A 14838-nucleotide genomic window follows, 5' to 3' on the forward strand; every position below is an offset into this window, starting at 1 on the left:
CTTGCAGAACTGTATTTGAAATCTATCCATTTTTTATGAAATAATGGCTCAAATAGATTCAAAGAAATGATGTAATATTTCCTACTTAATCTGATGTAAACAAGCATCGTAAGTTTTCAAATACAGTTCTGGAACAAACTTATTGAAAACTAGCAGCCTTTATCGACTATTGAATGTCTTATACGTAGAGTAATGTTCATGAATTTTCCAAGAAAATAATTTAAGCGTCAAATTGGGACAGGCATCAAAATCAGATTATTTTAATAGTCTTATATTTGTCAAATTATTGTTTTTTCCTTTCCTTTTTTCATTTGTTTGATCGTATATCAGATATTATTTTGAAGTATTCTTAGTAGGAATGTCTTTGTTTTTGGTAGCATATGTAGTAAATTTAAATAATCCTGAATCATTACTATTTGATTATCTTCTTGTTATTTCATTGATGTCGTAGCTTTTGACGATAAACATATGAAAAGCATTTAATTCGCACTTACTTCCAATGTTATTTGATATAAATATCTTTAAGTAAGTTAACAGACAAGTCAAATGATAGAAGAAATACTGAAAACATTCGGTGACATACGCATAGCTGATGACAATAAATATAAATGAAAAGCAAGAAAACTATAAAGAAAAAAATTTCAAAATTCGAATGTTAAAAAATGAATTACATTGTATAAATATAAGAAATAGCCAACAAATTTAGAAAACTAAAAAATAAAATCTTTTTTTTTAATTTTATTTAGTGAATTATTTTTATTTTTTTCAGTTTAATAAGTTAAAAACATGAACTTTATATTATTTTTCTCAAAATGTGGTGTTTCAAAAAAATTTCATTTTTTTAAACATTCATATGACTAAAATAATATTATGAATATATCTCTAAAATTTGACATACATGTAGTTTATAATACTGTCTAGGGAATGAACCAAAATATAAATTCAATGAGTTATTATTAAGTTATGCATCTTTTAAATTTTGATAAAATGTCAAAATGTCCAAAAATTCTATTACTTTACATTAAATATCTTATAATTTGTAGTAGTTTTGTGCTATATTTAATCTTTTACTTCAGTCTCTGACCAATGCATCTGTCATTATATATGAGGAAGTATAGAGCATTTCTTTAATTTGTTTTTAATTAATTTAATTTAATTCTAAGTATCCTTAAATATTTAAATAATAATAAAATTAGAAAACATTTTTGGATGCTTAAGTTTTGTTATAAATGTCATTGGGAAATAGAAACATAGTGCTTCAAACATCATTAAAAAAAACCCCAGAGCTTTACCAGATACATTAGAAAAAATACCTGCTGTAAAAGCAAATTTTGTGCAATAGTAGCTTCGGAATAGTAGATTCTTCTAAGATTTCGCATATTCTTTAATTAATTATGGTTTTAATGGCATTTACAAAAACGCTTAGAAATTTGCATTTATATTTTCAAAAGCATATTTGTGACAAATTTGGTATATCTTGGTCAAACGGTCTGCTCCGTAGAAAGCTAAAATACTTACCCACACACTGAGACACACAGATTCTTCATTACTATTAATAGGGATTGACATTGTTTACTTTGCTATGCAAGTCCAAAGGCTACGGTAAATGAGTAAACTCTCCAAGGGTTAGTACAATGCGCAAAAGAAATTCCGATAAATTTCAAGATAAAATTCTGAATAGTATTTCTTCAAAAGTATTTATTGAATTGCTTTTTATATTTAGAAAAAAGATGGAAATAAACCCTTAATGCAAAACATGAATCCTACCGCTTGGTAGAATCATTTTATGTCACTTGAAAGAACACTGCAACTTGCATTTTTTTTAAATATTATTATTACATTAAGTCTGCCATTAATTTCCGAAATGAAAAATGCCATTGCCTTTATGAAAAGTATAAAATAAAAAAAAAAAATATCTGAATCATTCAAGCTCAGAAAGGGAGAACAACATTTAAATAAAATTCTCACTCGCATTTTCTTTTATATGTAGCTCATATGACATATTAATTAAAATAGTAAAAATATAAAATTTAATAAATAATAATATTTAAAAACCTATTTCTCCAAATAAATCTTGAAAAAAAAAATATAGTTTTAAGTAGAGCTTTAAAGTGATATATTCTAGTCTTTTTAGGTATAAGGGAAATGCTGCTTTAGAAATGATAAAGATTAAAAAGTACCAAATATTCATAAAAAGTTTTTAAAAAATCCTTTTTATCAATTTTTATCAAAAGGCTTTTATTTTTAAACGAAGAAAATTACATTTTAATTTAAAATGAGGTCTTCACAATGAACACTTAAAAACATGAAACAATATAGCAATTAGAAAATTAAGCAATTTTTTTTAATTTAATGTCTTGATTACAGCAGGTGTGAGATGAATAATCGGCTTGTTCGGTTGTGGTATGTAAGTATCTTGTAAACTGAGTGGTTTTTGATATAGTCTCAAAATCCTTACTTCAGCTTTATTAATGCCAATAAAAAACAACGCAAATTTGGGACCGTGGGTTAGAAGCATTGTTCCATTAATGAGACGTTTGAGATTCTCGATAGATGACTGTGTATAGGAACAAAGCGGCGTCAGAGATGTGAGTGAAACACTACACATATTATAAAACATCGTTTGTATCAACATACGATTGAATAGATCCGGTTTTCTCAAGATTCAAATCGCTGCATTGCTGGTCATATATCCAGTCCCATACACATCCGAGTACGAATGCCAGTTTTATTAACACATGCTGCTGACAAGGATACTTTTTAAATAAATCCACGTTCCATTTTTTTGTCTCTTTGTTTCATTTAAAGAATTACCGATATTAACCGATTTGGATCACTTTTCTTCTAATATGCAGCCATCTAACGATATTTATCGCTGTTCTGGCATTTGAACAACCTCCACACTATCATTTGGGAGGCCATATATATTTACTGCATATAAGAGTTTTAGCTTCTTTTTATCTCGAATATATGTCGCATTTTTAGTTATGCTGTTTAGTTGAGAACATATTATAAAATATCAAGATTGTTATACTAAAGAAAATAACTTGCTAAGAATATAAAATATTTACACATTGATTTTCATTTTTATAAAAGTTGTTATTTTTATTGCAGGTTCGTTGGACGGATATCCTGGATGAAATGACGAGGCGAATAAAGGTCCGATCATAAATTAACAACATAATTCACAGAGATTTATTTTCTGTCTATCTTCATAGTTAATGTATCGTTAAAAGTGGCACTCAAACACTGGGTGATAAATAAAGTAGAGGGAAACAAATACTGTTATTATTACATCGTAGAAAACTATGTTGTTTAAATAATTTTTAGAATATCTGAAAGAAATTCTAGGATGATTTTAGTTAAAGAGTTTCAATTATGAAATAACATGCTATTATACATATTTATGAGATCCCATAAATAAAGCAGATGATGCGTTTGACATTTATCTTCTTTCATTAATGCAAATTATGCGGAAAGCTTCTTTCAGATTCCGAAAGTTCAAGAGAATTTATTAAAAGAAAATATAATACAATTTTTCTGTAGATGCAACATTTCTAAAGATGTATAATTTTTGCTCGAATATACGAAATGTATTCAATATTTTGTCCATTTTAATTTAGAAAATAATTAGCTGTTTTATAGCAATATATTTCTGAAGGAAAGACTTATTTGGAATTCAAAATATTTGATTCAGTTGCTGGAATAGAATATCAAAGTTTCCTCTTCTAAATGTTTAAACGAAAACTGTTTAATAATTATATTCAATTCCTTATTATTGAATGAGAAATTCATTTTTATTGAAATTTATTCCTTATTATTGACGAAGGAACATTTCTCTCAATTCTGCTCAGAAATTTATATAATAGAATATGTATTTATTTGGGAATGTGAAACGTGATATAATCGGAAATCTTTGAAAATTCTAGATTATAGAATGCTGCACTGACTCTGTTTACTGTAACCATCATTTGCAAAGCAAAACCCAAGAAATTATTCTGTGTATTATAATTATTGGAGTACTTTTACCATTATCATACTTGAATAAGACTGGTATTACTTAATAACAATCTTTGCATTAAGAAGTGACAAAATAAACTTTTGAGACTCAGATTTGTCAGAAAACAATGTTTGAATTCAAGAATATTTCCGAATATCTGAACTAAAATTTAATCCATTTAACGAAATTCAGTTGAAAAGACGTCATTAAATAATACAATGAAGAAATGTCAGTGACACTTCAGCTGATTATGAAACTCAATTTTAATTAATTTCAGCAGTAGAGTGACAGGACTTTGAGAAAACATTCGCATACTGTTAATGCAGAAATGTTCTTAGGGCCATTTGCAAAAAAGATATTTTAAACAGCACTCTACAACTGTACGTGGTACAAACAGTTTGAATGCTCCTGATCTTGCGCGTGATCGACAATGTCGCGGGTCGTGAGACACGCCGGGCTTGATGCACAGCAATGACTGCATTGTTGAATGAACTGGAGCACATCAATAGTTTCAACGGTACGCATTCGTTCCAGGATTTCACAACAATGCCTTCTTACGTGAACGTCCGCAATCCCATGGGCAGAATGCACCCGCCTCATCCACGACCAACAGGTAAGAAAATGCGGCAACTTCATTTTTCTCTCTTTTTTTTAGGACACATAACTCCAGAAACTCCAGATGTGATGTTCCATGTCACTAAATGAGTACTAAACAAACAAAAGTTAAAAGCTGTATGCACTAATTTGTAAAATCATTAAAGGTCATAGTGGAAATGTTAAGTTGTTCATAATACGTTTTCTAAATTTAATAAAATTCATACAAAATGAAAGAAAAATTCTTAATATAATTAAATTTAAGAAAAAAATTCTCAAATCAAATACGATTTTTTTCTGCAGTTGTTAGGCTCAGCGCAGTGACTGATGGCTATAACAAAACAACAAAACAAAAACAATTAGTTAAGTCATATTCAAATTTCGAAATGTCGAAACGTATTTTGCAGATTAGATGAAGATTATCTTTAGAACAAAGATAATTTGGCTTGCAAAATCAATAACGGGTGGAAATTATAACTCCTGTAAAACTGTTTTTATATATTTATGGTATAAATAAAAAATAATAAGATGTAAATATTCAAGATTTGAATCGATAATGCAATACTATCAGAGCCATTAAAGCTTATTCATTAGAAAAGTAATGAAGAAGCTTAAACATAAAAAAATGAAGTAATTTATAAGTAAACTACAAGGCATAAGAAAAAAGTATCACTTTTTGCTTTATGCTAATCTGGGTAAGAATATGCTTAATCGATGTTACGCATACATTGCAATGAGTCAGAAACACTGTCATCCTGATTATTGAGATACTATTTACATAAAGAACAGGATGATGATTAATCATCAATGACTATAAATGCCATTATGTTTTTCTAATAACTATTTTTTGTTTTATGTAAAAAAAACTCCAAACTTCTTATACGCTTTTGAATCATTCCATCTATATATATATTATGATAAATAAAGGATGGTTTTCTTCTGTTATAGTTACGTATTTAATTTCCAATTATTGTTATAATAAAAATTGTTTTATTTTATTTTAAAATCTTTTCTCTGACTTTAATTTATAATTAATTCATTGTTATAAATATTACATAATCACATGCCCAATAAATTTTCAAATTTCTAGAAGGGGTCACCACTTATTTTTAAACAATATTTAATTAAGTTTATTGATTAACACATTAACAAACTTTGAAAATATTTATGCAATTTATTTTTATCTTATACAATTTATTATATTCTTTTATTCATATGTATAAAATTATTGAAATCGAACGCATCAGGGATTAAAAAAAATTCTAAAATATTCTATCTCAGTAATCTGAAGCAACTAAAGAATAAAATTCGCTAAAAGTCAGCAGCAAAATGGATTATAAGCGAAAAATAGATATATTTGTATTAAGAATTGATACAAAAATATAAAATGGCGTGGATTTCTGCAAAAACAATGATTTTCAAATGTAGCATCTTCAATTGGAAGGATGAAATATTCTAAATTAGGAAAACAATAATTTTGCAGGGAAACTGCAAGCGGTATAATCAGTGAAGATATCCGAATGTCTGATATCTCGGTGGTCAATACAAAAATATTGTTTTTATTTCAAAACAATAATGAGTTTCTTTATCATTATTTTGTAGGGCATGTAATATTCAATTCTGCATTTGGAAAGATTATTATGCTATCTTTTGACGCTATATTTTCATATCACTAATATTTTCTTACTTTGATTACAACTTAAGTTGGAACCTTTGCTGCTTAAGACGTGAGACTTCATTGCTTAATACAAAATATTTAATTCCAAAATGAATATTTTCCCCTCCTGAAGTTTATCTATGCAATTTTATTGAAATTATTATTTAATAAGATAAATACCAATAAGAAGTAATAAAGATGCTAATTATTTTCTTGAAATCAAATTTATGAAGAATAATCTTTAATTCCCACTGCTTAAATTTATTACAACTTACTAGTGTTTTGTGAAGTGATGTAACTCATTTTAATGACGTAGGTGAATCTTTCTAAAGCTATAATCAGGTTATTAGAATTGTTTCGAATGGAATTCTGGGGAAGAGACATATTTGATTCTAGTTCTGCAGAATGTATTTTTGTTGAAACACACGTATTCAATAAAACTTATTTGAAATACCTTACTTTTTAAATCAAAGAATGATGAAGTTCAGGGTTATAGAATTTACAAGGAACTTCTTTTTGCTTTCTAAAAATTTGATCAAAATAATAAATCCCACTTAAAATTTTTGAATACATAAAAAAAGAATATCTCTAAAAGGGAATTTTCATGTGCATTTCTGACAAAAACATGTTTGATTCTAATTTTAATAACTAATCTAATCTTAATGATTTACCTCATTTCATTGATTTTCTTATTTATCTGAAAGTAATACCGAATTTATAACAGAATATTGAACTTATTGAAGACCACTTATTTGACAGGGCAAATCAAAAAATTCTTATAAAATTTTTTAAAGTTAGTCAAACATACATGATCATATACTGTACAGCAACGTGTGATCAGAAATGCAAAATACGAAAGGATCACTCTACAGGCTACAAGACCTATCCTCAACATGTTTTGGCTTGCATTTATTTCTCGTAGAAAGGAACCATTTTCATTCAAAGGAACAATTTTAGTTGGAAAAAAAATTGAAATTTTGTCAACAGATTTTTCCAACAGAAATACGAGAAATAAATGCATTTAATCGTGTCATTTAATGGCCATTTACAAAAGCATTTGAAGAATTTGCAGATGCTTCAGCTGTAGCAATTGCAACTTTCTCCACAACTGCTGGCTCCGTTGCATGTCGTCCCCTTCCCAGTGAAACATCCCAGGTAAATGGTTTCTTCAAACTTTATTGACATCATCTATTTAACTGCACTTAACGATATGAGTCAATTCCTTAAATTTTTCATCCGCTGTTAGGCACAGAGTGCTTTTGGAGCATTGTTTGAATTCTGATGAAAGAATTTTCGGGCTCTTTCTTGGTCAGTGGTATGTTTACCTCTCGCGAATGATTTCGTCGAACCATATGCATCGTTTTTATAACAAAACTAAATTAGTTATTCATTAACGTATGGTTTTTAAGAGTACGACGGAACCATTTGGCAAAATTTTAACTAATTTTTTTTCCAATGGAAACTTGGATCTCATGATCTAAGTAACAAATACCCATTGATTTCTATCCTGTTCTTTAGAAACAGAGCTTCAAATCTCTTAGGGCCATTCAGTATAATTTTAACCACCTTCTATATCATGTTGTTATTGACAGAGCTGTATTCCGATATTGTGAATTTGTATCACACTATGCTGTGTTGTACCTTTTACCTAATCATTTTTCATATTATGTAATTAGTTCTTCCCTGTAGTAAAAACGGTCACTTCTTTGCATCTGGGGTCAAATGTATTATTTTACAAATGATCTGTAACTGTACGCTTGAACAGTTATAACTTATTATATAATCACAACTTAGGATAAATCCTTTTAACTCATTTTTTTCATTCTTTTCTGGATAATTTTGCGATATATCTTCTTCTTGGACTTGACATAAAAAGTTTAGTTTAAGGTTGAAATTGCGTTGCCTATTCATTTTGGCGGTTCTCCTTCATCAAATTCTCAAAACAATTATTAACTTACAGAATACGTTCAGAAGTAAATCCCGAGAACTAAAATTTGATTTGATCCAGAAGTAAGAAACCCTAAATACTCTCCGTGACATGATCTCCAATAAGACTTGACGCAGTAATAAGATCATAGTGAGGATTACTCTTCCACACGCCCACGCGGGAGAAAACATTCGTTCCATTGATCGCCTAATCAATGTCCAGAATCGTCCGACTCGCAGCTACACGTGACAGATGCTGGGGGAAGAAAATTAAAATCCCATTTATCAGACTTCAACATCGGGTTAGAGCGGTGTTTTATTATTTTCTAAAATTCAAGGAAGACTCGGAAATTTCCCTTTGAATAATTATTAAAAGCGCATTGCGTTATTCAGCCCATTTCTGCCATTTCAGATATATTGAACGGGTGTCATGGAAGCATTTACTGTAAAAAATTGTTTTATACTTTAAATTTGCGAGAAAACAAATTGTTTTATGAAGTACGCGAATGAAAGAAACTGTCACTTGAAACTCTAATGTAAGGAGACGTGAATCATTAAACGTCTCTTGGAAGGGATATTAAATTTGCTAAGGACGAAAAGAGAATGTTTTAATTTTATTCAACCTTTAACCTTTCATGAATTTCCACGCTTTGGTCTTCCTTTGAATCAGAAAAACTGTTTTCGAATATCAGTTTATGAGCAAAATAAAAATGGTAGAAATATATATTTCAAATTTGCTCCTAATATACTGCAAAATCTGTCTGTAGTAAGATCGTTTAATCATTTGAATGTGAATATAGTTACACGAAACGTTAGAAGCTGAATAAATCAGTTTGATAATTCAACTTTTCACCAAAATTATGGATTGAAATAGAAATTTCTACCCGATTATAAAAGGAAAAACATTTAACAAGCGTACTTGTTTTCAGTTCCTAGCATTCGAAGCATACAAAATAAAAATTAAAAAAAATCATGGTCAAAAATTTTAAAGATTTCACGATTCTCCACTTCCAGAGATCTATGAATTAAACACACACACACACACACTTTTAGAACTATACATGTCTGTCTGTGAACACGACACCTCGATGAGCTTTAAACTAGATGAATGGAATTTGGTTTATGGTATTTCCACTAACTCCGTAGATTTCTATCAAATTCAGTGTCATTAATGTTGATAATTCTCTATTTATACATTTTAATTAAATCTGTTCAGAAGAAGTTTATACTTCCGAAATGCAAATAAACGCAACAACTAAAGTATAAAGTTGTAGAGAGAAAAATAAAGTTAGATGAATAAATTTTGTTATATAGATTTACCCTTTAAAATGTAGATTCGCGCCAAAATCCGAATGAAAAGCATAAAAGGTTTAACAGGTTGTTGGTATGCGTTTTTGGTTGTATGTAAACGCGATAATTATAACATACAATAATTTAAATCAAAGATATTGGATGTGATAACTTGTTGCAAAAATTGTCACTCCATGCCAATCTGTGGTTTTAATGAATCGGAAAAAAATACTTCCACAATGTACGTTCGGTTTTCTTCATTACATTGCGAAGCTCAAAACTTTCATCCACGAATATTTCTTATTGAAAATATGCTTTTCATTATATATTTTTTCAAATACAGAATTTTCAAACGTTACATTGAAAGCAAATGAGAACAATGACTCTTTATTTATCACGAGATAAATGATAATGTGCGGTCATTGCTTCTTAATGGTCATTAACTCTCAAAATGTAATTTTTTTAGTTTAAAAATTGTCTTTAATGATGGAAATATTAAAAACTATTTTTTTTCTATATATATTCTATTTCTTTCAATTTCTAAAACATTCTTTTTTTAAGTTTCTACAAGAAATTAATTAAATATTAAAATAATGTCGGTCCATTAATTTAATGTGATTAATAAATTATCCAAGGTATGAAAAGAATTATTTATAAGATTTAATAAAAGATATTATATTTATTTCATTCCGCAAATTATTTTTAGACAGAAAATTAATCCTGATACTAGTTAATTTGTTTTCCACAGAAGTTTGAATGCAATACATAAGTTACAGTGAAAAACAGATATCTGACAAATGTCAACTTTCACAGGTGAATATCAGCATTCAAGGGTTAGAATGCCAACACTCACTGGAGAATGGCGGCATTCTCTTATTTTAATCTTACATGTTAACATATTCTCTGTGACCATAAATTAAGAGATAAACATAAAAAAATTAAGTAGTTTATAAGTAAGCTACCAGACATAAGAAAAAAGTATCACTGGTTGTTTTATGTTAATCTAGGTAGGAATATGCGCAATCAATATTAAGCATACTTTGTAATGAGTCAGGAACATCCTTATTGTTGAGATAAGATTTATAAAATAACAGGATGATGATTAGTCATTAATGACTATAAATGCCATTATGTTTTTCTAATGTTATGGACTATTTTGTGTTTATATTTTTACTTTTAATATTCTATTTTTTATTTTTTTCAAAGTTTCCGTATTCTCCATTCTTACTTTTTTACTATCTATAGTCTGTTGTTTGAATCTTTCAGTTTGAGCTGATCATCGGTTTTACCCTTTGATAGATTCCATTTTTCTCGATACTTCCTTATCGGTTGTGTTACTTTGTAGCGACCAATCTTCTCCCGTTTCGTTACAGGGCTATTAGTATCTTGTTTGATTTGCACACAGTGGTTGACGCATACTTCACGGATATTTCATGAAATGAATTTTAATTAATTCCTTATTTTCCCTTTACTCATTGTTACAAGTGCAATAAATTATTATAGTTACTTTCTTGTACCCTAAATTTTCAGAACATTCTTATAAATCTATTATTTTTGCATTGTATTTTTACTTTAAATTAGTTTGTATTTTGTATCTTTTGTTTTTATTAATACAAAATCGTATCAATGATTTAATTGCAAATTGTAGCAATAGTTTAATTTAAGAATATCAGTGTATAAAAAATTTAAAAATTGTTCTGTGAAAACATAGCAGTTCGTTTGCTGTATGATGCATATCAATTCCTTCCGCTACCCACTTCTAATTTCTCATTTTTGAATGTAGTTTGTCTAATTTTAGAGTAGTTAATTAAGCTAATATGTTAAAGAATTTCACAGTTAGTAGTTTTAAAAGCGTGAAATTTCGCATTGAATGAAGAAAACTCAAATAAAAAAATTTCAAACAATTGCTAAGCCTGACTTCATCTTCAATCCTGTTCATTTATTTAATTATTTGCATACAAAATTTATCATTTTGATGTTGTCAAAAATACCTAAAGTGCCTAAATGTTGCTTTTTGATACTAAAACCTGCTTGCAGATGATGCATTTTAAAAACAATGCTTAATTATAAAGAATATATCCGATGAAGTCTAAGTTAAGTTTTAAGCTATTTATTTAAATTAGACTATAGCATTTCTTCCATTAAGTCTCGTTTTGATATGTCAGTCAAATTGAGACGCTCTTATAAAAACAGAAAGATAGTCAACAGCCTAGCTTTTATTTATTTAGTGAATAAAATTATGATAAAAAATAACTAAAATTAAAATGGACAGCAATTCTTAAAAATATCTCTTTAATATTGTGAATTATTTACTTATTATTGCTGATAGAATTTAAATTCATTATCATCTGAGACACGATAATATATTATCAAGATTATTTTTCTTTCTTTAGAGGAGCTAAGAAATGAAAGTATAATGAAATATTTTTTAAATATTTATTACAAATAAGCAGACTTTAAATTCTGAAATACTTTTTACGTCTTTTTCAGTAGTAGTTGGGATTATTTGTCAGAAATGAAAGCAAGTCGAGAAAAAGTTTTCAGTTCTTAAGAATTAAAGTCACAATGAATTTTTTTTTTATTCTTTGCTAATCAACAGATGCAGCGTATGAATAATAATTTTCTTGCTTGGAATTTCACATAAAGAATTTTCGATTCTTCTTTTATTATGGAAATGTTATTTCATCATGAAATGGGAGCCTGAAAAATTAATTAACATGTGTTTCTTCTACATAAAAATCTAAAATATAATTACATTATATCTCATGTTTTTCGAGAATTAAGAAAAAGTAACGAATAAATTAATCAGCAATTAATTTATGCTCAGATGCTCCTCTGCACTTTAATTCTGGAATTCAACATCAGACACGCAGAATGTTAAAGGGTGTGCCGCCACAGCATCTTTTATTACAATGTTATTTTTGATTTTTGATTTCGAACATTTATATTTGCTATGTATTTAGCATGTCAAGGTATTCTATAAAAATGATGAAGAGAAGTGAAAAGGAATTATTTCAAAAAGAATTGTGCTAATATATTTTAACATACAATAATGAATATTACTAAAGGATTTATTGTTAAAGAACAGATTGAATTAGAAATATTACATTCATTTTAAGTGCAAAATCCACAGTTAATTTTACTAACAGAGAACTAAAAGAAAGAATCATCGAATAAACAAGATTTTGTTTCATAATAAGTCTCTATGAGAATAAATATTTCGAATCTCCCCTTCTGTGAGATTCGATATGTCCGACATAATTCTTGAACTTCTTTTATTTACTTTATAAATAAAAATAACTATATGACATGTTCTTAGGTGATTCTCTATTTTATAACTTTCAGAAGAATTTTCGTTTCTAGCATGACATCATATATTTAGTTTACCTTAAATATGTTAGTCCTTTGTAAAGATAAAACCTTCTTTCGGAGTATTTAATCTTTATTTATAACCTAAAAGACTTGTAAAATATTTAATACTTCTTCGTTAAACATTTCTCATGATCTCTGTCTTAATTTGGTCGAGAACTTCCGTGCAAAATATGTCTCACTGTATAAAGTTTGGATAAAATATGCTCACCGATCTCAATAATTTAATGAAATTTGTGTAACATATTTCAATGCCTTTCTTATTGTTGCTATTGAAACAATGGTACTTCCATATGTAAAGAATTGAAATTTTTCATTTAATTATTTTAAAATAACTTTCTTTGGTCAACAAGTGAGAAAGTTAACTTTTTAATTAAAATATTTGAGAAGGATTATTTTGATTTTTTTATATTAATTGGTCTTTGACAACTGTTGAGATAAAATATGCAATGTCACGGAAATTTCATATCATTTTCAGTTCAAACTAGTACTTTTTAACAATGAATTTTTCAATAATTCGTTAACAATCAATCACATAAAGTATTTCAATAAAGGAAGCACAATAATGTATTTTTTCCTCTAATTGCAACTGTAGTTTTTTTTTAAGTAGTTAATAATCTTAAGCATGTTTACGAATAGATTTCTTAAAACAATGCAAGAAAATTAAAAATAATTAAAATACCTGAAATTGTGAAGAAAATTATCTACATTACAATACTTTATTAAACGTTTTTATTGAATGCAAGCCTTTAAAATATAATAAAATTTTGTAAATGAAACGTTCAAAAATAAAGTATTGATATCATCAAACAATTTGGCCTTCAGTTTGTGATGTATCTCCATGGTTCAGATCCGATTGAGTAAGAAAACATCAGTTTTGAAGTCATATCTCTTTTTCTGTGGATACGACAACCCGAAGAAATAATCTTTTAGATTGAAATGAAAATGAAAAAAGTAAAAATTATGTAAAAAGCCGTTTGTAAGTTTTAGAATTATTATATATATGGACACGATAATTCTTAAATTTAAATAAGCTCCATACATTAAATTTAGCCTGCTACTTTCTATTCAGAATGACAGTACCAATTTTTGAATCAAATCTGACAATTTATCGGTTGTTATTGCCACGTGAATGTTAAAATCTGCATTTATTAACATCTTGAAACGTCATATATTTTACCTCTTTTTTTATTTGTCTGTTTCAGTTTATTCTTATTAAATTTATTTTTTTCAGAATACGATCTAAAAAAAGATAATAGGACTAAAAAAATAATTGTTAAGAGAAAAAAAATATCCAAGATAAGCGACTGTAAAAGCATTTTACAAAAGCACATTTCTTTCTTCTTTTGAAATAAAAGAATCGCCGTATTACTTTAAAAACCTTTTATTTAGCTTTACTGGTTGACTTCATATCAAAGTACATTAAAGATTTCTTTGTTATTTGGTCGATCGCTCTATCAGAGTGCTTCAACTTTTAATATAACATTTAAAAGTTCCACATTTTAGCGAAAGCTCTGCACAACTTTTTATAAAAGTTAAAAAGAAAGAGAAACAAGAAATCAACCGGGCATAAGATCCTGAAAGTCCCGAATTTCAAAATCTTAAAAGCACCGGAAGACCATCGTTTCAGCGGACTTCAGACGAATCTAATGGATTCTGAAAAGCAAAAATGCTTGCTTTCAAAATGCGTACTGTAAAATGACATCCTAATTGAGATTTTGTAATTTTTATTTAGTAATTTAAAATCTTAAGTGCATTAGAAATTATAAGTAGCGAGATCTGGTTTGAGTTTTACTCGTTTAAATGCAACCTTAAAAACTCGTACATTTAACCGCATTCTATAGTTTCAGTTCGGAAAGGGTTTTAATCCTAGCAGTTGAACAAAAGCGCATTATTTTTTCATACCATAATCATAAAATACATTTACGGAAAATCGATATAAATGCATTTTTCAAAATTATATTTCATTCTTTTTTCTTCATATGTTGAAGAGCCTGAAACG

The 14838-nt window shown here is 27.9% G+C and overlaps 1 protein-coding gene across 1 annotated transcript in view; it reads left to right on the top strand.

The window, feature by feature from the left end:
• Positions 1 to 3974: 3974 nt before the first annotated feature.
• The window catches only part of LOC129980571 (uncharacterized), a 191550-nt gene continuing 180686 nt past the window's right edge, over positions 3975 to 14838 (top strand). Inside the window, exon 1 of the mRNA XM_056090928.1 lies at positions 3975 to 4613. Coding sequence (XP_055946903.1) covers positions 4472 to 4613 — 142 coding nt within the window. The 5' untranslated portion in view covers positions 3975 to 4471. The remainder of the gene's footprint in view (positions 4614 to 14838) is intronic.

Source organism: Argiope bruennichi, chromosome 8, assembly GCF_947563725.1.
Source record: "Argiope bruennichi chromosome 8, qqArgBrue1.1, whole genome shotgun sequence".
Taxonomy (NCBI): Eukaryota; Metazoa; Arthropoda; class Arachnida; order Araneae; family Araneidae; genus Argiope; species Argiope bruennichi.